At 39.4% G+C, this 25,660-nt stretch overlaps 1 protein-coding gene across 7 annotated transcripts in view; it reads right to left on the reverse strand.

Moving 5' to 3' along the window:
* Window positions 1-25,660, reverse strand: part of FGGY (FGGY carbohydrate kinase domain containing) — a 303,483-nt gene that overhangs the window by 92,915 nt on the left and 184,908 nt on the right. For all 7 annotated transcript variants that reach the window (XM_088522434.1, XM_088522436.1, XM_088522437.1 and 4 more), the window contains 2 exons: window positions 25,212-25,363; window positions 14,738-14,826 (listed from right to left, as the gene is read on the reverse strand). In XM_088522434.1, coding sequence (XP_088378560.1) covers window positions 14,738-14,826; window positions 25,212-25,363 — 241 coding nt within the window. The remainder of the gene's footprint in view (window positions 1-14,737; window positions 14,827-25,211; window positions 25,364-25,660) is intronic.

Consider the following 25,660-nt stretch of genomic DNA (forward strand, 5'->3'; position numbering starts at 1 on the left):
CATCATACAACTGAAAAAGTGTACAGGTATTGCTGGGAACCCCGAAATACATTAAAAATTATACTATGTTGGGGGTTATCTAGACTGTTCGCAATCATCACAGTAGAGCTATATCATATACGGCAATATATTAGCATGACTAAAACCAATTACATCCCAGTAGAAAGCTAACATATTGTGGTCAGCTCTAGGATTCTCCCCTCCTTGTTTTCCTCTGAAGAGTAGCAGGGTAAAAGAGAAGTGACTGGACAACATGAGCCTCCACTTTGACCTGTTACAAGGATCAAACAAATCAACCCAGGTTCTTTGAACACTGGATAGAAGAAAGAGATGTTATGGTACTAGCTGACGTTCAAAACCTGCTACACAAGGATAGTGGGCATCAGTGGTTTTGATTTTCATTTAGGTCGTAAAAACCGCTTTGCCTGGGAATGAACACCCACGGCTGTCTCGGGGAGAGCGCTACCCACGCGCCGGTGAGCTGGGCGATGCCTCTGCTTGTCCTGCTCTCAACCCTGCGAGAGGTGACGCTGAGCCAGAACAGAGGAGGTTAGCACTGCTCAAACCTCTAATGAACCTCCATGCAGTTTAACACCACTAAAATATTTGTTTTTCCTTGATACTTGAAGTAAAATCAGCTGCTGCCAGCACAGAGAAGAACGGATTTAAAATTAAATATTTAAAAATTTTAAGGAGAAAAATTTTAAATTAGAATTTTAAACTCCATTTCAGCTGAATGAGAAAAAGAACATGAGAAATGAGAAAAGAATGAGAAAAAGAAAAAGAACTACCATATCTGTGTGTTTTACCAACATAAATGATGGAATTAAAAAGGTCATTCCTCATAAAAATGCCATGCATGTTTACATGTCATGCATTTCTATGTAGGAGAAATTAAGAGCACCTTTTTAAAATGTAATTTTACAAACTACCATCTATCTGTGTGCTTAGCCTTCAAGCACTTCAGCGCGAGTAACCCGATCTGAGCGAACAGTGTCTTTGACGTCAGCTGAAACATTTATGCGAGGCAACTCACTCGTTTGCATAAGCAACTGCAGGACAGTGCTTGACTTACCCTATACAAGTTGTCCTTACTCACTCCAGGAATCTAAGTCAGCAACAGCAGGCTGCACGTTCTGACGTTCTGCGTAATTAAGCCGTTTTCCTTAGTGCAAAGGTCACCTCGACTAAAGAAAAGCACCAAGTATATTAGGACACTGATGTTCTACAATGTTCTGGAGGTGCCAGTCCAACTCAGTGCTGCCAGATGCAAGCAGAAACCCCTAGCTCTGAGTTTTACTGCGTTCTCTTGCCCTGACATGCACAGATGGTGTGAGAATGAGCAGGATCTCACACAAGATCTGCAGACCTGCAGTAGAGATACACAACTCTGGGCTGCAATAACAATAATAATAATAGAATCATTATGGTTGGAAAAGACCTTCATCAAGTCCAACCATAACAACAACAACAAAATAAATAGCTAAAATAATCTACATCCAAATCAAAAAAATAACAGTAACTGCCACCTAGGCAGCATTTATTAAAGACAGCAGTTATTAAAGAGAATTTTCTGGAAGAAGGAAGAATGTGTCATACCATGGGCTGTTGCCAGAGTACCTTACATAGTAAGTTGAAAGTGCTCATGTCATGTCACAGTCAGATTATTCAGTTGGAGCAAGAGATTAGACAGAAAGTTCTCTTTTTGTGGATTGATCTTGATCTTCACCAATACACAATTTCCACAAAAACCCTGCTAATTGGTATTGATCAAGAACCTGCAGTCTGTTTCCAAGCCCTTATCCATGTTATGTACGAGGTGAGAAGTATCTTCTCCTGCTCCCTAAATGGGCAAGAAGTTCAGAGGAGGATATCAAATGATGTACAAAGAACAGTTCTCCAAACATTCCTATAACCAACAGCCTGCTCATACCAACATGCTTGGATAGCAAATAAAGGACCCAGACCAGCAAAGCACTTAAGCATATGCTTTAACTTTAAGCACGTGCCTAAGTGCTTTGCTGGAAAAAGGCCCAAAGAGAAGAATGAACATGGTTAACTGAAAAGCCCTTCAGAACTGGATTGGCTGCTTTGTTTTTCCATTAACTCTAGTTGCTAGTAAACACTTTTGGTCTCACCATCCTGCCCAGTGCATTTAATCCACCTCAGAAGTAGCAATCTGGCACAACCAATTTTTTCACTCAGGGAAGAGTAGGAACCAGAGAGTAAGGGAACTGCAAGACACACTTGGAACAAGGCCACGACCCCAAGCTAAAGCAGCAGCCTAATGCCTCTCTGATAAGAAAATCCACAGGAAGGTCCCAACCTTCAAATATTCCTTACGTGGCTCTTTTCCACCTCTTGCCTGAAGTGCACGGAATTTATTTTGTGGATCTTACAAAGAAGACACAAAATGTTGCCGCAGGACCAAGGGTTTCCTTCCCCTCTGCTATGCGAAGGGAAGGGATCCAAGAGATTCTGACCACAGACCCAGGGAATGTGACAGTTGACAGTCTTTGGTTAGTTCTAGCCAGCCAATTAATAATATATTTTTATTTTCATCAAATTTACCCAAAAGGTGGGGGGGGGGGAATAATATCCCTAGGATATCTGCGGTAAAATATTTAAACTATAAAAGATTGAAGAGTCCAGAAAAGAAAAGATTAAGGAGGTAGGTGAAGTTGAACAAAATAATAATAAAAAGCCCTAAGAACACATCATATATTCATAGTTCCTGAATCATTAAGGCTCTGCATGACAGCTCTCACAAGCACTGGTATGGCAAACTCGCTCATTTTTAAGCAGGAGTGAAAGTGGTTAAGCCCTAGGACAAATAACTTGAAAATCTCAGCACAATCTGATCTCAGAGAGTTTAAAGGAATGCAGACTGCCCAAAAACACGGCAGCTGTTTGTTTTTTCTGCCACCTTTCCAAGGTTCATGTCTGGAGTGAGGATAAACAGTTCTGAAAAAAAGTTATGTGGAGCTCAGACTTTAAGAAAATAAAACATCAGACTAAAATTTCTTGTAGAAAGATTTAAACAAAAAGAGAGAGAGAAAAAAAAAAAAAGGAAAACTAAATTGCCCAGCCCTGGAAGTTTTCAGGTAGAGCTCTAAGAAGCAGACGTTGATGGCTTGGGGCTTCAATACATTAAAATGCTTTCTCTGAACCAGTCTGCACTTCCAAAAACTCAAGCTGACGTGGTTTTCTTGAGCAATACCACTCCAAGCAGACTTTTAAATTCGGCAAGGGAAAACTATATTCCCTATTGCATGCACACACGTGCACACACAGAACTGTAGGCCCTTGCAAATAAACCGTAAAAGACACAGTGGATGTAACCACAAAGCGTTGCTTAAAGTGGTTCCCATCACTGCAGTGGATACCGCGGTACAGGACAACTGTGCTGCGTCATTTTGGATGCCATTCCTTTTAGTTTCCCTCCTCCTTTCTCCCCCTACAGTTCTGTTTGTGCCAAACCAAATGAGCATCTACTTGCAGTGATTAATATTTCTCTTGATAGGCCATTAAAATCCCTGGACTCTGAACATTTTTTTGGTAGGTAGAACTTTCCTTTGATCCACATTTAAAGGGACACAGTCCAAGAAAGAGAGTTAATTGGAATTTGACTTACCTGGATTATCCATGGAGCTGACAGCAGTAAACTTCAGGCACCACATTGCGTTTTAATATCCATTTATGAACTGTATTCATGCAAAAGGAAGAGGTGCTCCAGGACACAGTAAATAAAGCAAAACCTGGGAGGCTGGACCATACTAGAACTCCTCCAAAGAGCTCTCCGCTTATATTCATAGTTGGTGTTACTGGCGTAGCAACACAAGGAACAGTGAACATCAAAGGCCTCTGATTGTTTTTTGGGATACTCACATAAATTTTATGTATTGTGGTCTGATGTTACCCAACCTGGTACAGGAAAAATACTGTTCACTACGAGGACCATAGCAACTGTTCCTTTTCATATCTAGACTGCACATCTTGGGTCCACAGCACTTAGAGGATGGAAGCAGAGAGGGCAGAAACAGCCTGAGATGGGACAAATGAGGAAGAGGTGTGGACAGCGGATCACACCACTGAACAAAGCCGTATTCCCTTCCTTATGTAGAAGCAACCAGTACTGCAGCATTAACGTCTCATACAAATACTGTATTCAAGGAGTTGAGGACAACATCACACCTACTTTTTCCATTAGGACGGGAAGCACACTGTATTTGTTTCTTGAAAGTAAAATATTTTCATAACGTTGTGCTTTCTCAAAGGATCCTTTTTTTAGGTACATTAAATACAAGGATAGACCAGCATCAAAAGCTTGTGAGTACAGATTCATGGAAGGAATCTCAGAAGGTGGAAATCACAGGAATACAGCTCACTCTATCTGTAGTACGCTCTGCTCTTCCCTTCTCATCGCTTTCCACTACCTATAAAAATACCTTATTGTGCCGACCCAGGCTTTTCCTGAAAAAGAAAGAGCTCACTTTGGATACCGATGCTGGAAGGGGAGGACACTATTCTAAAGATTTCAAACTTCAGTGAATGAAAGTTGAGGTTGTTATTTCCTTCATCCTAGTAACACAGGCCTCCTCATCCATAGCCCTGATTTTCTTTTTAAATCCCTGGCATCTCTCTCCTAGATAAAGTTTCCCTGATCAACTTACAGTACGAAGGTCCCCAAATGCCTCTATTTTCACTTGACAAAAATTCCTTTTGCACAGGTATCACAGAGGCAATTCTCAGGATGCCTCTGGTAGAATCCTTCTCTTCTAACACACACCCTGGCCTAGGGAGCCTGCAAGTCACGGGGGGAAAAACCATCGCTCCAGGATTCCGAGCCGACTGCAGCTCCTCGGGCAACCCGAGGCTGCTATCTCCAAGAAACGCTGGTCCTTTCCAAGCCCTCCACTCAGGACAGTGTCAGGTGAAACACAGAGGATGCACCTACACCACAGCACAGCAGCAGCTCGTGTGCCTGAACTGAGGTGAAGGGGCAAATACAAGACTAACTTATATAAAAGTAGCCCCACAGGAAATGAAACTGAATGGGATTGATCCGAGCCAAAAATCAAAGTTTTCATTCACGTATAGACATACAGATGAACATATATATATTTTAAAAATCTGAATATTATCTGAAACCAGCAGGTGATTAAAGATACAATAAAGATCTTCACTTCACTCCACTTAAATTTCAACTATCCATGGGAAAATTAATTTTCTTGTCAATACAGGGTCTAGCACTGATGAGCATGACTTAAGTCACCATGAAAATATTTTACTTTCAAGAAACAAGATCAGTGATCTTGCTGTGTCCCTCTGCAACCATCATTGCTTCACCTGATTTTCTCAAGTCATACTGTCAGAATTTTACCACCGAAATTTTATTAAAGGTAGTAAAAAAATAAGTGAATAAACAAACAAACAAAAAAAACAAACAACCCCTCTTTGAATATCTTTGATTCCATAAATTGCTTGTTATCCCAGAAGGCTAAATTACAACCTTTCACGTAATGAGCAGCTTAATGGAACAGCACTAGAATAAAGAACAGGAGGAAGGAAAAAATAAATCCTTAGTGATTTCATATAACGCATTATGTATTTATATAATACTGGTCTTGCTAATTGGGAACATCAGTTTGCAAGCTACAGTGTTCACTACCTTAATGCGAGTAGAAGGCGCACCCAGGCACTTATAATTAATCAATAACCAGATCTTACTTCAAGCAGCAGATGATCTACCATGACGAGGAACTGACAGACCATGTGTAGAAGATTCTGCTTTCTTTGAAGGAACTCTGCCATTGATCTAGGATGATTTTTACTAGCAGATGACAGGTCAAGCATAACAATACACTATTTTAAAGGTTACATAGCTGGCAAAATTGGTATCGCTGATGAGGACAAAGAATGATTTTCCTTTGAAGTCTGAGTTGTCCGGTTATTTACACTAAGCAGCTAAAAGGCTCCTCTCTGGATAGTCCAAAAAAAAAAAAAAAAAAAAGAGAGAAAAAGTATGCGAGCTAATGCTACTTTAAAGAGATAAAGTAAATCAACCCTGACAGTATCAGTGTCATCCAAAAGCATGAGCAGAATTTCCAGTGAAAGTTGCTAACATTAATCGGATTCAGATAGACAGCCAACTAAAACAAAGTAAAGATGTGCACGTAAACTGCACTACAGCCATGCACTCCAGAGAAACGGCAGGGAGGAACACTCCAGGGGTGAAAAAGCATTTGTCTGGGAAGCCTGTAGGAAAGATTGGTCCAGGACAAGTGATTTACAGCGTGGTCTGCAAAAAGGCCTAAAAAAATCTATTTTTTCCTTTAAGATGGACAGAAAGATGGACACCCAACTAAATGCTGAAGAAAATACTATCCTTCAAATCATACGGTTATTTCACTATTTATAAAATAATAATGCCACCTTCCTACTTCAGAAGAACATTTTAAGGCTCAATTCCTTAAGATTCTTTCAGGCATAGGATACTGCAGAAGGGTAAAGCTTTGCGAGTTTGGAGGAGGGGGGCAGTTCATTTGTTTCTAAAGCCCTTTGTGGACTATTAAGTTGAAGTAAGCTTTAATACTTCAAGCACTGCATGTGCACATCCCTTGCGCAGACTCCGCGCTAGACGGCTTGCTTTTCCTTCATTGGATGAAAACTCCCCTGGAATGTTACTGTTTTCAGTTTTTTGGGCCTTTTGTTTTTTTAGAATTTATTGAGAGAATACATGCATGATGTATATGTACACAGATTAAATGACCCGGGAGTTCATAAACACATCTGTTTTCTTACTTGGTTCAAATTTATGCAACAACATTGTTCTAACTGAAGCAAGGGACCCAGTTGCACAAAGGTTTCATGGGCCTTTCCACAATACTTGGCAGAAACTGCAGCTAAAGAAGAGGACAGGTTGCTCATACCACGAGGGTGTGATCCCCAATGGTGTTCTCAGAAGCTTGTGGTAAAGAAACATTTGCCCTGAACACTCAGGCTTTACCTGAGGAGAACCATAACAACCGTAAAAACTAGAAACAAAAAATATAGCAGATCCCTCTGCACTTTCTGCCTTGTCTTTATTCAGAATTTAAGGCTATAACAGCATGAGATCCTTCCGATACCCTCTGTGCTGCACAGCTGCTGTTATCCAGTGCTGGACTTAATTGGCAAATTGGAAGACCAGATCCAAAAGCCTCATCTCTTTACAAACTTTACTAAGGGGAGATTATTATCTGACCTTAGAGAACCTAGTAATTACGGTGTTCAGATATATATTGCATCTGCACAGAATCAACAACAAACAGTTGTTTAACTGCAGCTCCTTTGCCTGCGTGTGTATCAGCCATCAACTCAGGTCGATGTTAGTGGCTATTATGGAGAAATAAAAGATAGAACCATTTTCTCATGTGTAATATTGCATTTCTTTAAAAGGCTTCTTATGATGTAGGATGCTGCCTTTTGAGGATGAAGAAAAAGGACCTTTTAATGACAGTGAATATATGAAACCTGATTCTATTTTCTGTTTTTAAGTGCTGGAGATTGTCTTACCCATCACAGAGACGCACACACACAGACACACACATATATACACTCTCTCAAACTACCACACTAGGCAAGATCAGAGCTTAGCAGCCAACAAAACACACATTCAATCCCTGAGATCATTTTCCTGAAATAGAAGACTACATATGTTTCTCAAATTTCACATCAAGCCAGTGCACAGTCCAAACTGCAGGGGAGGACAGAGCCAAGCCTGCCTTGGGGCTTGGGGTGCAAGGACCTGAAAACGAGATGATTCCTTTCATATCACCACATTTCTCGTTCACTATCTAAACTTACAAACACCCCCCTTAAACAGCATTTCTAGTGCGGGTTGCTTATCAAGCAGGCTTTGCTTTGTCAAATTAAGACACATTGCCTTGGATTAGTGAGACTCCCTGAGTTCAAAATGACTTCATGGTTGGCGCAGAGTTCACTGTCTCCGTGGCAAGTTGCCAGTAATACATCCAGTGCTGCGCCTGCCCCCACTCCTTCTCTGCACTGACCTAGCTGACTTCTTTTCCAAGCAGCAAACGAGCACAATACAAAACTCAGGGCTAGATGCTGTCATGGCTAATTAAGAGCCCAAACACCTTTTTTAAAAAATCCGAGTAGTAAATATTTGACGATGTGAATGCAAGTCCCTGCAAGGCAACGGCTCGCTGTGTGGCAGGGCGGCTGCAAAGGGACAATGCAGTTTTTCTTCGCTGGGCAGATACAGTTAGACACTATGAAGAGCTCCGGTTCTCATGGAAAACACATTAAGTTTCTTTTGCTAATATTTTGTAAAGGGCATTTGTACAACAACAATAGCTAAAGCTTCCTGTTTGCCTGCGTGCTTCCTGGCTAACGAGACCTGCTAACAATTTTCTTATTTAGCACACAGAGCTCCTTCAGACTACTCAGTAACTCACGACCCAAGGACATGTCAATTTTAAATTAATCATAAAAAAAAAAATCTAACAGTAATGGCACATACCGCACCTGCCCTTCATATTCCTGATGGTTTTTGCAGCTACACATTTCCTATTTCCTTACATCAGATCAGTCTGTGTGTCACCGGTCTCCAAAGAACATGTTTTGAATTTATTAAAAGCCTGATACAAGTGGAATTCTTTCTTGTCTGGCAAAGAGACAGTCACCGGGACACTTGCTGTTGGCTTCACGACAGGAAATTCATGGTACTTTGTTTGTCCAGTCCACAAAAACACCATCCCTCCCCTCCCATTAGCCCTTTAAGATAATTCTTTCTCCTCCAGAGACTTCTCCAAACAAGTCTGCAAGTCTGCAGTCTTTGGTTTCATTTCATAAACAGGACACAAAACCCAAGTGCAATGCAGGATACTGTCACTGCCACATAGGCTGCAGAGTTAATCTGGAAAGCTTTGCAAAAAACTCCTTAGCCTCCCCCCCCGCCTTTTTTTTTTTTCCAGAGAAGCCTAATTTTTCCATCAGGCATCTTTTGCAATAGGCATAAAGCATAAATAAAAAGAAGTCAAACACCAGCCGGGGGATATACATTAGTCATGGCAAGGCTAGGAAGGAAGGGAAGGGCAGCTGGCCCCAAAAATCTGGTATCTGTTTTGATCCCATCCCACATCTCACTAACCAGGATTGCCCAATCCCTTAAAAAGCCACAGGCACCCTTAGGATAATCACTGCACTTTTGCTAGTGTGTTTTTTCAACAGCACCTCTAAACATAAGCCCTTCTTCCAAACTCTCTTGTCTAAGTTTTCAGCCTATCTGGATTCCCTGTTTCGTAAGGACTCCGCTAACCACAGTGATCAAGTACCTCCCAACCTTAAAAGCAGCCTCCTAACAGCATGTAATGTGGTAAGGCTGCAATCTCCAATTTACAAATGCAGAACAGAAACACTAGAATGAATAAGAGTCAAATCCTCAAAATTATTCAGCTGCCTAAACGCTTTTGAAGATGTAGATTTAATTCACTTCTCCAACCACACAGAGCACATGACATAGCAGAGATGTATCCAAATCCTTGGATTTGGAACTATCTGCCTTGCTTTAAGGCTTTATTAAGAACCTCCATCATTGCAGTTCAGCAACGGACTGGATTCTGCTTCTATTTATCCCAGCACATATCTGCACCAAGTGATAGCAAGGAGCTGATTTAAACCAGTACAACAGAGCCATCTCCAGCCCTAATGATGTGAAACTGGGAAAAGATGCAAATAAACCATCAGGACTAAATTATTGCTTAATATAAATAGTCAGCTATTTCTGTGTGCCTAAACCAAGGAACTAGAGTCTTTGTTGTAAATGAAAGAAAATATTTTTTCAGGGCATTTTCTGCATGTATAAAGATGCTGCTCTCTGTCCTTCTCTCCTGCCTCTCTCCCTCCCTTCCTCATACTCATGTGCACACACACAGTCCAATACTAGTTATGCAGTTCCCAGAAATGCTTCTTAATAAGTACAATCATTTGTTTTGTGGTCTGTGCAATCATGATAGATGTATGAACCTCTTTCTTATAAAACTAATTTTCTCTGGACAAACTCACAATTCCAAGATCCACGCTGGCAAGAGACAATTTCTGAGGTCCACAGCAGGTAACATTAAAACATCTCTGTGATTCCATGTTCCCTCCTCTGCAGCTAGGAGCTGAAGAGTGACTGTACAAATATTTTCACAAGAAAAATCCTTTGGGTCAACATCCATATATAAGATGAAGCTTCCTTTTTTAAAAAAAAATATATTTTTTTCTTTTTCTTTATTTTTCCTCATTTATTCTGGTTCTTCTTTAATTCCTACTTAAAAATTAATTCCCAAATTCTTCTTTAAAAGGTATCGAACAATTATTTCTTTTCCAGTGACTTATAGTCTGATGGTGGATATTTGCTACCTCAGTTATAGGCAGCCTGATATTCTTGCCTATGTTTCCAAATCCTCCACAGGTTTAATCTCTCTTTGGTTATCGTTCATCTTACAACAAATAAATCCAATAGAGACTAACTGTTTTCCCAGCAAGTAAGCTGCTTGTAATTGGAAATGGCCCTGAAGCAGAATCCTGATCAAGACATATGAGCTTTGGAGAGATCTGGGTGTGAATTTTATCTGATTTAGCAGCTTAGTCCTATTCTTGTCTGCAATGTAATCCTTCACAAGACTTCACACATACAAAATTGCAAGGAAGAGCTGCACCTCTTATAAAAATCCTCTGTCCCTAATATAGTCACCTGTAACTAAAGCAGGTATGTACTTAGATTAAGATAGCTTCATAAAAATACCATATAAAGGAAAAGTTACCAGAGGTTATAGATGGTGGGTGGAAGAGAGCAGTGAGTCACACTCACCAGGAGTAGAAGTGCTGAGCCTCTGACCAGCGTTACTAACATCTCTGTGGAAACAGCTTTTCTGAAACAAGTCGATTGAGTACCCAAATGGCAAGACCAATACTCATTACTGCAGTCTTAAAAAAAAATAATAAAAAAGTTCCAAAGTTTTAAAGTATTTAACTGAAGAGCTGTCAGTAGAAATCTGTAAGGTCTTTAATCAGCCCAAGGAAGAAATGAGAATAAAAAAAAGGTATTTTTAATATGGAATATCACAAGCAGCAATCTTCCAAGGACATTGAGAATCAACGATTTGGAAATCATTCTATGCAATTAATGGGTGGATGTTGTCCATTAAGATAAAAAGATTTCAAAGAATACTGGAAAAAAAAAACTCAGAATATGTCAGTCTCTTCCTCCTAGGTAAGAAACATATTATTTATTATGTATCCACTGGAAAAATCTTCACTTAGCAGCAAGGCAGTTCAGACTAACAGAAATCATTCAAAGGGGAAAGACAAATTATTTCATTCTCAAAGGCACATCAAGAACTGCTTTTTAATACTTTAAATCCTGATCACACACTGCTCAACTTTGAGCACTGAGTAATCTCACTGAAGCCAAAAAGACTATACAGTTTTTTATGTCAAATACATACAAAAGATTTAAAAGAGACTCTTTTAGAAATGTAAAAAAGCAAGACTAATAGCTATAATGCATGTAGAACTATTTTCTACAAAAGTGCCTTTGAGTTGCATTCATTTTAGTGAAATCTCCATCACCAAAACAAATCCAAGAAAATAAATCTTTCTTATATCAGGGCCAACTTACGTATCTGATTCATGATGACTAACATGGTGTCTTGCCCTGTGAATAGGCTCCTTTCTGCTCAAAGGAGCAGGGAGCCTGCCTGCTTTCTCAAAGGGAGAAAAGGTGGTGAGAATCTTGCCCTTGATAAATTCATACTTTCATAGCATTATGAACAGATGCAGGACAAATTAGTTGGTTCTGAGAGAATTGGTCACAAAACTAAAGGGAAATTCCAATAAAAACCCAGTTGTGTGACAGGAAGCGGAGAAGACAAGAAAAAGAATTAGGTTTGGCTTCAACAAAAGCTTTCTTGCCACTTTCCTTTCTCCTTTATTCCCTCCTTTCACACATTATTATCTATTCCACTGGCACCAAAGTAATCATGTGAATTTGGGGAAACGCATTAAGAAAGCAAGGAAAGACATACAGGGTAAAGACTTGGCCACAAGACTTAGTCTAACATTCTTCTCATCCTTACAATGTTCACCTGTAAACTCAAAAGTTTCAAAATAATCTAAATGTCATTTCTAAGCCAATAATCTTGTGATTCAGTGGGCTGTAATTTGGAATATATGCTCTTCTACAGCATATTTCAAAACAAAAAGACTCTGTGTCTCACCTCCAAAGTGCAAGATCCCAGAGTAAAGCCAGGTAGGACCGAAGATATCACCACCTTGACATCTCTTTGCAGATTTACTTCCAAAGCAACACCTGGGTTTGACCAAATTTAGGCAGTCCCAGAGCCCTACACGACCCATGGCAGCCTGATACCAGCTGAAACCCCTAACTTCTGTCACTCCACCTCTGTTCCCTCCTGCACAGCCACAGCTAACACTGCTTCTGAACTGAATCATCCAGAGAGACTGTGGATGAAAACTCTGTTTCACGTTCTGAGTTTTGACATACACTTTCCTTGCTTGCCTTTAAACCTCCTACTACACATTTTGCTTGCATACAAAGGATGTGGAGAATGCTGAAAATCTCACCTCAAACACTGAATAGCTGCATATCTAGTAGAATTCCTATACATCAATACAATCATTTATTTCGCAGACAGCTAAAGGATTAGTCACAATAACAGCACATTTTTAAGGCTGAGGGAAGGCATTGTTGCTCTTTTCCATCTGCTCTCACAGCTACACATGGCTTTAAGTAGAAAGAAACACAGTTGGAGAGACCATGCGAGACAGCACGAGAGCGCGCGCAAGAGAGAAGCACTAAAGTTCTTTTATACAGCACTGCCACGACCGTTAGAAGCAAAAGGAGCAAAACATGGCCAAAGATCAAGGAGGACTGTGAGGAGAGCAGGAACTCTGCCCATCGATGCTGTGGATTCCTTTGCTCAAATAAGAAAAGAATTTTCTTCCAAAGCACCTCCACTCTATCCAAAACCTCTCCCTTCCTTCACCAAATGAATTGCAAATAATACAAATAACATTCAGCTCCAATCCCCTGCGGATTGTAGAATTATATCCTATTTTAGCTTCTTCAGCCATTAGCACATGGCGAACATTTCATGGTTTGTCCACAAATGTCATCTTGTTTATGAATCATCATCTGGCCACAAAGCCAAGTTAAGGCTGTGTTTGGAACTGAATTCCAACCAGGGCATCTAAGCAAGTAAGAAGGGTAAAACAAAGACACTCCTTTCACATGTAAGAGCAGGTGAAAATGTTTCTCCATCCTACTAAGCAGAACCATGAGCACACAAGTTGCTAGGCTGAATCTGTATTCAAATAAAAATGACATTTAAGCATACCTATTTTCTGCGCTAGCAGATCCCTAACTTACCTCAGAAGGCTTCCTTTAAGAGAAAAGGCCATTTTTGTCACATACGACTATGCTTAACCCCCTAAATCGCTAGCCAAGGAGTGCTCCATCTGCACCAACCTTAAGCAGAATATGGAAGAAAAGCAGTTGCCTTTCTCCTTCTAGTGACCTGATCAAAGTGGGCTAGTTTCAAATCAAAGTTTGGGTCCTTTCAAAGATGCATGACCTACATGGCACATCCTCAGGGAGTGTGGGATTTATCCTCTTGAAATTAGAGCTGGGTCTGGTGAGAAGACCACTTAAGATTGAAAGATCTTAAGTGTTACAGCTGCTACATAATTTTGTTACATAATTGTACAGCACACAGCAAAATGGACTTTCAGGAGAGTATTTGAGATACTGCTTGTTAAGCGAAAAGTAGTAAGTTCTTATACAAATATACCCTTTGCTCTCCCTTTCTTTTCTTATACAAATAGACTCTTTGCTCTCCCTTTCTTTTGGTCAAATATAGCACCCTCCCATTCTTTAGAGCAAAACACTTAACAATTGACTTAGCTGTCAATTCTGGAGACTATAGGAAGACAGAAAACACTGAAAAATAACTGTGTTTGGTGACAAGTACCATCCATTTCCAGAGAGACTAAAACTAGCTTGGAACCAATACTCATTTTAGACTAATTTTGCACGTATGTAACTGCAGTAGCAGTATCTGTGAATTGCACTGAGTTAGAGGTGGAATTGGGCCATAAGACCTTTTTTTAAATGACTAATACTGTTCTTCAGCAACCTCTACAGGGACTTGTTACTCTGCAAATACACTTCAGTCATGCTAATCAAGATTCAAAAGGGGTTGTCTCAAAGGTACTACTGAACTACTCAGCAAGTGGTCCAAGACACTCTTTGGTAGCAGTACAGCTGCTGCTTTACACTGAAGTATCCATTTTTAAAAAGAATTTTCCAGATCCCTCAAAAAGTGTTTTGTTTGATTTTCAAAGAGTCAATAAATTTGTCAACCACAGATTTCAAAGACCCGTTGGTAGAATATTTCAAGTAAGCACAGCATTCATACGCTCCAAAACGGAGTGCATGACCAATTAGCTGACAATTGTAGCAACATACTGTATCTGTGAATTACATTGCTCACAGGAACAACTGTGCTCAGGAATGTACAATGGAAGTAGGAGATAGGTTCAAGATGTTTGGGAACAGGCTGAATTACATACAGATGTACACAACAGCACGTCCAGGGAAAATGAATTAAAAGCAGGGACATGCATAAGAAAATAGATGAAAAAAATCATATAGTGACCATACCTTGCAGTGACACCTGTTGCTTTCCAAGATAAGAAATCCGGAAGATCAAAGAAGTAGCCTGCCTTCTCCCAGCATGATTCTTGCAAATTCTAACAACAAAAATTATAAACACAGATATTAGAGGCCAGATATTATGTCTGTTTTTAAAGAAATCAAGAAACCTTCTAGTTATATTAAATAGGCTTTTCTTTTCCAAACCCAATATTCTGATCACTTACTCTGCTCCACTCACTTTGCAGTTATTTACTACTTCAAGAACTCAGTATTTTCCCTACCAGAGACTAACAGTAAAAAGCAAGTTTCCCAGAAATAATTCATGGAAGCAAAAGTTTCATATTAGTAATACGGGCTCAATTCCCAGTCAGCTGCTGAATATCACAGCAGTCTCAGAGTCAACAGACAACTTATTCAAAAAATATTTGCTTGAAAAACACACTACTTTCTCAAATTATCAATTTTATATTTGATACTTTTGAATTTTAAGTAGAGGTAGAAAACAAAGTTTTGTGAGCACTAGAACAAGCAAAGCACCCAAATTTCTATTTTAAGGTCAATTGACCTAAGTATCTAAGAACCTCTAAGGTTTCAGTGAAGCTTTCCCTATGTTTGGGACCTCCAAGATCTCTCGACTGGATGTATTTACCGGTAAAAACAGGTGTTAAACCTGTACTACAACCATATAGGCTTCTGTCAAAGCATGCAGAGGAGATCCTACCAGCAACCAATACAAGCTTAACTCTCTGAACTCTATCTTTCTGCAAAATCTGTTTGAAATATGTATAAAAGCAGTATGAATGACATTGATGGTAATTTATCTATTGAGGTAATTTATCTATTTCAGTGTGGCAAAAAGAGTGAGAATCACTATGCTGCAATACAATAATCCCAATGGCCACCTCTGGTCACAGTATATTAAAATAACTAAGGAATACTAAAACCAAATGAAAGTTCTTGCTGCCAGCCACAGGGTTCACAAAACAGGCCTCTACAGAAAGAGAAGATCACTTTAAAAAACTCCACTAATGTTTTAATTACCTGAAACAGTGACGTGTCTGACTGTGTAAGAGCAGCTGTACTCGAAACCCATGTTCTAGCTGGGGTCTTTGCGCCCAGTGAGGTGGAAACCAGCAACATCAGAGCTGCATCCAGCAGCTGAGTCAGAGAGTTGGGGAAGGAGTGTATGAGAGGGGAAGCTATAGGGGTCTTCAGCTCAACACAAGAAATTAAGAGGATAATTTATGTCCTTTTTTGTCTTTGAGCTTTCACACCTCACCTTTTTCATCTACCCTCCACAAGTTTAGGCCAAAACTCTTGTACAAGATTCCAAGAGCAGAGGGTTAATTTAGAGAAGTGAAAATCTTAGCAATATAATTAGCATTCTTAACAAGGGGGAAAAAAATCAATTAAAAAAGAGAGAGACTTTAGCAGGAGGCCAAAATTACAGCAGGAAGACATGAATACTTCAGCAAAGGTTCTAATACCTTTGTAATTATAGCTTTCTTTGCAAGGCTCTGTTTCAAAATAGTCAATAGAAGTATCAATGTCTATGATGGCGATTTCATTAGTTGCATTATGGAAGTTCCTATTTGTTTTCTGGAGTTAAAATTAACTACATTACCAAGAATGTATATGTTGAATTAACTCAAAAGATAATTAAATTCAAGAAACACTATTTGGTCCTACAGCTTATTTCAAATATGATGTGATTTCAACCCAAAATCTTTTAAGTCCCAGAAAAATGCTGAAACATGTGAATTCCAGACACTAAAATGAAAATAGGTAAATATAGAAAGAATTTTGTTTAATTTTGGACCATCCAAATAATTGATCTTCTTCACATTTATCTCTTTGAAAGAACTTACTCTGCTCCCATTGATTTGGACTCACATATACCTCCCTGGTATATGTGAGCTGCTACTCACATCACCTTTACATATGAATGCAATGGTGGCTCCATAGTTTAGTACAAAGAGCACTCAGTCTGATAATTTGACAATATAAAGCATGATGTATTGATAACATACTTGATAGTCTTCAAGAAGCAACAGAAATAGATTGGCTGTTAATTTAATGTTCATCAGAAAAGACACTGGATTAAGAATAACTGTCTTCTGTCAATAAAGATGTTTATCAAAAAAACCCTCTCCTTAGGTCCTGTTTCTATTACTTCAGGAATTCCCAAATGCCACATGCTAGCGACACTAAAATATGTTTTTTCATAAACATCCAATGATTCATTCTTTGTCATCTTGATGCTTTGTCATCATTAATTAGTACAGACAAAAAAAAAAAAAAAAAAAAAAAAAAAAAAGGAGTAGTATGCCCGGATGCTTTTTCCAAACAAATTTTAAAATCACCATGTTTTCTACACTCACTGAAATTCATTCTAATTTATTTTCACTGACACTCAGAAATCTGCAACCACATTAAAAGCATTGTGGAAGAGGTCCAGGAATGTCCCCAATGCTGTATTCATATCCTGCGACTCACCCTTCAAATGTACTTCAAACAAGTATATTCAATCCTTCTATTTTCCAGGAGTACTTATGGACTGCACTTCCTTTTTTATTCTTTTTTTTTTTGAACTATTACACCTCCAAACTTCTGAGATCCTCCCAGATAAACCTATCAACATCCATCCTGAATATGCTGGGAGCAACGTGTTTAAGCAACATGAGGTGCAATATCCTTTAATCGTCTGAGACAAGAAGGATAAAGAGAAGGTAGGAGAGGGGATGAACTGGTAACAGATTTCAGCGAAGACTGAAATCCTCCGTTTATACACTGAAAAAATGCCACAGCAGATGTTCTCACTGTCTGACTTACAAACTTTGACATGAAATTGGAGGACTTGTGTATAAAGATAAATGTATATTTAAGCTCCCTTGCCTGTTTATTTCTTGGCAAGTCGAAAGATTATCATGAATTCATACTGCACGGTTCTATAGTGTTATGCATATTTGCTCACTTTTAGATTGGACTGAAATACACACAAACACACCCATAAATGCACAGAATTGCATGAGAGAATTTTCATGTGAGTATCCAGGAGGGTTTTTTGGAGACACCTAGAGGAACATTCCTCTTGGAAATGCTGAAAGGCACTTTCACACTAATAATTTACTGTTTTTTTAAGCTAATCTGAGTTAATTTGTTTTTATGAAAACTTTTATTTGTACTCTTACTGCATATATGATCTCATTTAAAGTTTGTGCAAATGCTTTTTTTTTTTTTTTTCCCTCACTGGTAGTAAAATATGTACACACAACACAGAACTCCTCACTTGGTTATTGATAATTCAGAGTAAATATGAATCAAATTATCTTAAATCTTATAAAAAGCCTTTGCATCAGTGCCCTCTTGGCTATGTTATTAACTAAAGATGGGCTAGAAGCAAAACATCTGATTTAGCCCAGGGTATCAGTCTGAATTTCAGGGCTACTTACCAGCCGAAACCCATAAATTCAAAAATTACCCCTAAGTGAATGTTTCAGTTCCACGTCAGGGCAAAATCCAAGTCATCTGAAAACCAGAGATAGAGCCTCACCCGCAGAACAGTTTGCTTAGTCTAATTCAAGCAAATTTTTAATCTCAATCTCCCAGGCAATCCCTAATAGCAGGTTATACGGTGCATCAGTCTCTCTAAATTGCAGAAAACAATTAAATATGCACTCTGTCAAAGCAAGACAAAACAACTGCAGGATAGCGAGTCACATCCTCACGGGGATGTAAGAAACTGATGTCCTGGATTACAACAAAACAAGAACCTGAACTTGGATCTCACCCTTCAGATGAGAGGACAAACCATGTGCTGTGGTTACACGGATGGTCCCTCAGGCAGGCTCTGAATCCTACCCTTGCCAGAGCTAAAGCTACAGACTGATAATTTTTGCATCTACAAGTTGCATACACAATAGTTGGTAAAAAATAACTAACTAAATTATCAGATTCATCCTGAGGCTGCAACTGTGCCTTTTGGAAGGGTGGGGAGTGGAAACAGCCTGGGAAGTGGTGTGTGAGGATACTGCTGGCGGTGAAAAAACCTGTCTTGCTGCAACACACTCTCTCTAGCTCCAAGGCACCATCTCAAACGTCTGCAGGTACTTTGAAATCGCAGGCTCCAGAGGTGCCTTTCGGGTAGCACCACGAGTCAGGTAAGAGTTGGAGTCCAAGTCAGGCAGAGGGACAGACAGACAGAAAGGTTGGACCAGCAGGAGCTCTGACAAGGCAAGACCTGTGTATGTGCTTGTAAACCCACCACACTAATTGAGCGGAGAGAGATGGCTGGAAGGTAGAGCAAGTAGGACATATGTGGAGAAATGGAGGTGTTTCAGTCCTTCCAGCTGCTAATCCTATTTTTAAAAGGCTATTTCAACTTGATTAGCAACTGCAATTGAAAGCTGAAGTCAGCAGCTTAAAGTACAACCTACAAACACATGTCAACAAAAAGGTATTAGAGAATTCATAGCCATACCTAATCCAGAGTGCAATTCTGAACCCAGTAGCTCTGAACTTAGCCCATTTTTGCCCAGCAGGACTTGATTATTTTTTTCTTTTTAAGGGCAAAATCCAACCAGCCATGTTCAACAAAACAGTTGTGAAGACAGCAAGTGAGAAGACATGCACGAACAAAGAAGTGACTGCCAAGCTAACGCCAGCCCAGCAACTATTCTTGCCCCTCCCTAGCCAGGGAAAGAGCTTTTTAATAATTTCTGAAAATGATCCCGTTGGATGGTAGCTGCAAGCCAAAGGTTGACGGAAGGAAGGAAGAACAAGGATGTATAAAAAAGGGCAGCTGTAACTGCAGATGTAAACAGTAACATATAGAGACATCACTGGGCAATGTGCCAGAAAAAGTATAAAGAAAATTATTCAAGAATGATCAATCTTTAGTGATTAATTGCAAAGGGATTATGTGCTTGGCATTCCCTCTAGGAAGTGATTTTCTGCTGAAGGGAGGCTCCTTGTTGCCCTTATTCTCCTTCTTAAAAAATGAAGTGCCAAAGCACAGTTTAGAAAGACTGCATCTCATTAGGAGGCAGTTACCAAAGAAATACCTATCCGAGTCCAGCAATCCCCACCCACTTAGAAAATGCTACAGTGCCTCTGATTTAATGACAATGGTATATTTTACAAATAGCTGATTTGGAATGTCATTACTATGAGGAAAACATAACAAATATCCTTTTGTTTTGGCACAGGCCATAATAAAACTTCCAGCCAGAAACTAGTAAACATGGTCCTGATACCTCTGGGTGGAAAAAAGGCATAGCAAACTAATCCTAGAGCTGGACGAACGTTCACCCCGCATCCACATCACTCTAAGGTATGCTCTTCCTTTCACAATGTTCATTTTCTGTACCACAGACATTCATACAATCAAGCTGCATTGACAAATATTTGCAGCAAAATAATTTCTAAGTTCACGAGTAGGTACAGACATTTTCATAGTCCATATGCACACATCTACACGATTCTACATGTCAACACCCTGATCCAGTCAGTGAGCACTCTGCTTCTCTAGCCAAAGTCAGCATCACACAACCTGGAGAGCAGAGCCTTAAGAATGAAAAGCACTTGCAACCACAAAAGTGAAGAACTCTTGCAATAGTATTTTGCCTGATAATTCTAAACAATGAAAAAATCTGAGGAAATACCAGGCAGAGGAATTAATCTCATTCATTATTTTGAAAGTTTGGAGATACAACTCAGGAGTACTTTCTTTTTTAGTGAAGTATACGTTTAAAATTATCTTACAGGAAGACCTTGTTAGATTTACCTATCTGCTAATTTTTAAATATTTGTGAAAGACTAATGAATATTTCTTCCTATTTCATCTTCAGTTCATGTTCTTAATGGTCATATTTCCAATTCAAATTTGATGGTGTTTATGGAAAAAAAATCATATGCAGGTTTTGCTTCAGATTATGCAATTAACCCCAGGGACTGCTTATCACTACACAGGGTCAACACAGCCACAGGAATACAAGGTTCTTCATAAGTGGATTGCAAATGTTTGCATTTTAATAGACCACCCCATGCACTATACAATTCAATCGATCACTTACTGCAAACGGCTGCCCCCTAAAAGCAACATCCACTTGCAACGATGTCTGTGTCTTACCAACATCTATCTCTAACCTCAAACATCTAGACTACCCAAATGATCTTATGCAGGCTAATCAGTTGTCAGGATAGGGTAAATTAAGTCAGTTCCCACCAACCTAAACTGAACCTAAGTCAATACAATTCAACGAAAAGATCTCAGAAGACCTATCAGAACCTCCATAGTTCAGATTCTTAATTTAAAACTAAACAGGAGAGAGAGAGAGAGGGGGGAGAGAGAGAGAGAGGGGCAAGAACAAGTTCTGAAGTCTCTGGTTTCTAGTATGGAAATTAATAAGATGAGTTCTATGCAAAATAAAACACTGTGTGGGAAAGATATTCAAAAGGCAGCATATGACAGTAACTTGTGATTTGGAGGAAAGATTCCAACATCCCTCTGCAAACAAATCCAAGTCTTGAGTATTAACGGGAAAGCAGCAAGAGGTAAGGACCAGCATCTACCTCTTGCACAGTGAGATCAGCTCATTTCTCATGGTGAGTGAGGTCATCTTCAATTCTAATAATGAAAAGGTGATGGAAATGGAAAAGTACAGTTAGGTCATCGTAGCCCTCCCCCCAGTCCTCCTCCTTCCATCACCTCCAACCAACTCGGAATAGATTTACTAAGCTGTGTTCTTTACTCTTACCTTTTAATTGTTCAGATTGAAAAAAAAAATCAAGTAGCAGAACTTCAATTCCTTTCCTTGAAGGGATGCGATACCATTTGAAAGTTAATGAAACTGCTGAAGTAACCTCTGTCAGATCCTTCCTCAGAGATGCCAAGTTTTTAAACACGACAGTTAGGAAGGTCCAGGGCAAATAGTGAGAAGACATTTTACCAAGATTCCTCTTTAGTGCAAAGGCAACGTCTCCTAATGTGGCCTTCCACAGACAGGTTAACATAGTGGAAAGTGAGAGAAAGGCTTTGATGATCCTACACACACTATTAACATAGCGATATAATAAGAACAGGTGATACAGCATCAATACTTGAACTGACTTCCAAAAGTGTACCTAGTTTGTTTACTATATGTCCAGTATCCTAACTCACTCCTTCAACAAACTAATTAGTCACATTCATTTACCTTATGTCAGGAAAGATGCAATTTCATATAAATCCCCACATGGAACACTGAAAAGTCAGGACCATCCTGAATCTATGAAGTAGGCAAATCTGTTCCAGTACTTCCTTTTTATGATCAGATGATTATTAATTACTTTTCTTATTCAGGTTAACTCAGCTTTCTGATTGTAGTTGGTTATTTTACCATAAATTTAGGTATAAAGTAGTCATTTTCCCCACTGCACTGTAGCTGCAAAACCTATATAAATACAAGCAGACACAGAACCAAAGGGCAAGGATGTATGGGGCAAAAGTAGGAGAAGAATATATTTATTTCCTAGTGAATACAAAAAAGTTCCAGGGAGCTCAAGGCAAAAGTCAACAGTGAATCTTTATAAGCTATAATGTACATGCTGAGCTGTAGCATGACTATGCAAAACGTATATTTGCTTTTCAATGGTACATGTTGTAGTTTTGCTTTTCAGTGGTACAGGTTGTAGCCATGTCATGCTTTCTGACCAGTTTTCCAGAAATGTGAGGCCTACCCAGAGATATAAAAGCCCCAAGTACCTCTGAATTTAGATTTTGTAAACACTCCTTCCACTAGACTGACTAAAAATCTTTTTTTATTGAAGATAAGATGATTGCCTTGGGAAATTCTCAAGTTCAGTTTTGATTAAGGTTAGTCATAGAAGAATGTGCCCAACCCATTCTTTGCATTAAATTCTTAGGATGCTGTCAGGAAATCATTAAACCTTTCCACATAGAAATAAGCTCCCTTCTAAAGCTGAAGTGTAAGCACACGTTTGCATCAACACACTTCTTGATAACAGAGCATGAAAGCAGAGGAGTCTAGCATATGCTCACAGTGACCTCATGAGAAGCTGGATTTAGAAAATACGAAAGAAATAAAACTCCACATGTATTTATTTAGGCTCTTCTTCCTGTTAGATGTGCAATGATGTGTTAGTGATGCAAAGTCAAGGCGTGTGAGCAATCCCCATGTCATCACATACGGAGTTGCTCCAGCACATGTATCACCTGGGCAAAGCACTCAGTGACTGCTGCTGGGACAAGTGGTGCAACTTCATGTCTTTTCTAACAGCCTGGTTGCAGCCAAAGGGCTGGAAACAGTTCTGGAAAGACCAAGGCCTGTTGTTAGAGTATTTGCAGAAGCTGACAGAAAATTTTGGGAGCGTGCTACACAATACAGCAACAGAGTTTGGGGAAGATTTTAACGGGATCTTATATTAAAGCAGCTCCTGAGAAGGTACTGCCCACTGGGCAAGCTATAGTTTGATAGGAAAAGTTATTTCACATACAATAGAGGAAACATAAGCAGAGGTGAGAAATAAGTCAAAAAAGCTGCTCAGATCTGCAAGACACGTTGGGATAATAATCTTAGTGGTATAATATTTGGTGACATTTAGGAGTCAGAAAGCTTGGAAAGTAAGGGCCATGATGAGAGCCAGGCCCATGGCATGGGCAGACACTCTGTAAACTTCCCCGGGCAGCTCTGCCAACCAGCTCGCTCCTAGCGCACAACGCCCGTAACGATCCCATTTTGGCCGTCTTTTCAGCAGCACTGAGGGCCACGCTTTTTGAAAAGGGTCTAATTTTGTGCCCATGAGTTTCCCACCTAGCCAGCTGACTCAGTGTGTGGCCTCTGCAAATCACGTATAATCCCGCTACTTTTTGAGTAGCAGGGATCAAAATTAAATAGAGGCACAATGGTAGTTCCAATTTCAACTGTGAAAGGCTTTCAAATATTCTCAGTTAAATAATACAAAATAAAATGTTTCCTTCTACCTCCTAATCTTGTGAATTTCCCCAGGGATGTGGAAACCAAGCTTTCTTTTTGCCAGTTCGTGGATTAGCACTAGTTTATGAAATAGTGCTGCAATCTGAACAGAATATTTTCTCTCCCCGTGTTTTGAGCTGGATCGAAATCTAACTCAGCCTCCAGGAATTGTGCAGCATTAGCAGGAGGAAAGCATAGCAGAAACAGAAAAGAAAGATGATACAACTCAAAGACACAAGGGAAACATTACGTACCGTTTTGTAAGTATTTTTCTGACTGTGCCATTAATACCTCTGTGTCATAGCTTATTCATCTATAAAAAATTAATACTACAGAATCTGAAGAGACTTAATTAATTTACTATTTGCAAAGCTCTTGAAGGCATTCCACTGAGTAGCAACGTATGTGCAAGCTGGTGGTGTAACTCTTACTCAGAGAACGAGACTTTGAAAGTGTCCCCTTGGCAAAAAGCCAAAACAAGGGCAAACGATCACCAGAAGAGTTTTTCTCTTTAATTACATAAAGGTAAATTTCAGCTGTGGGAGACTGAAATGAACCTTTGCTCCTAGCCCTAAAACTCAGGTAATTCAGAGGTGTGTTACTGTGACTGGCACGTAGAAGAATCCCTCGCTGTTCACACAGTTCTTTTCACTCTTCTGTTTTCCAGAGGAGGACTATTTGCTAGCCCGCTCATTTTGATTCAGTCAGGGAATACTGCCTGGCATGTTGGGTAAGGAGAATTCTATTTCCTACCCACCTGCTCCTGAAGGGAACAAGAGCTCTATGGCACTTGCTCTCCCTGTCATATCACAGCAGTAATGTGAGAGGGCTTGGGGCTGTCACAAAGACAGCATCTGTGGGTGGCCACATCAGAAGACTCAACAACCTGGTCTTCATAAATAAGGCACTTGCCTGATCAGTCAGGCATATTCTGATATGAAATACTGATATTTCAGATTTTTCAATCTACAAATATTATAAACACAACAGCTTTTTTAGAGCTTCAGTTTTTATTATTTATAAGATAATACTCATAGGAAAGTACTCATAAAATGATACTTATAATTCAGTGCAGCATCTACAAGCAGCTTAATCTGTCAGTACCTGCTCCTACCAGTTAAATTCCTTTCACTTTCTTTAATCCACACCTTGTCAACTTTATGATATTTCATGTTTGTATGGACAAAAGATTTTGGCTGCTTGAAACTGGCAAAACATCATTTACATTTCAGCTTTGTCAAAATGGCAAGACCAAATGCAAAAGCCAGATTGGAGGAATTTATGAAAAACTCATGTTGTTATTAATAGTCATATGTCAGCCCAAAAGGCAAAAGAACTAAACACGAGACAGAGGTAGAGTTCAACATTATGAACAGAGCAGCTTCCTCCTACAGGAACAATTCAGGTTAATGCTGAAGACTTATTTCAGAAATCTCATTCACAGAAATTAACAAATAGACAATGAACCTTTAGTAAAAATATATCATAATGTTAGCTGTACTCACTTCCTTGATCCACAGCAATTTAGGTGGCTGCATTTCCACAGACATTGTTCCCCCAACATAGCTCAAAACCTTGTGCTGTGTTTGATTGATCCGCTCCACCTGACTGACTGCACGATGGTCCATCCACATAATAACATTCCTATGGTTTTGTCCTTGACACAAAAAAAAAAAAGTTATTTTAGTTCTGCTTTAACTCTCTCTTAGTACTGCAAGTTGCTAGGCTCTAAGCAGCTTCACACTTCCATTAAAAACTCAAATAGAATTTTCTTCAATAAAGCACAGTAGACAGATAGACAAAGATAACATCCTGGCCAGTTTTAAGAGATGCTGGGCATGGAGCACCCCAACTGAAAACAGCCAGGCTCGTGAGTGCCCAAGAACTTGATAAACCATACTCTTGTACAGCATGTTTCATTCAAAGCCAAGACTTTTGTTCAAGTAAATATATC

This window comes from Tinamus guttatus, unplaced genomic scaffold (assembly GCF_059628265.1).
Source record: "Tinamus guttatus ecotype Peru unplaced genomic scaffold, ASM5962826v1 Tinamus_guttatus_pri_ptg000153l, whole genome shotgun sequence".
Taxonomy (NCBI): Eukaryota; Metazoa; Chordata; class Aves; order Tinamiformes; family Tinamidae; genus Tinamus; species Tinamus guttatus.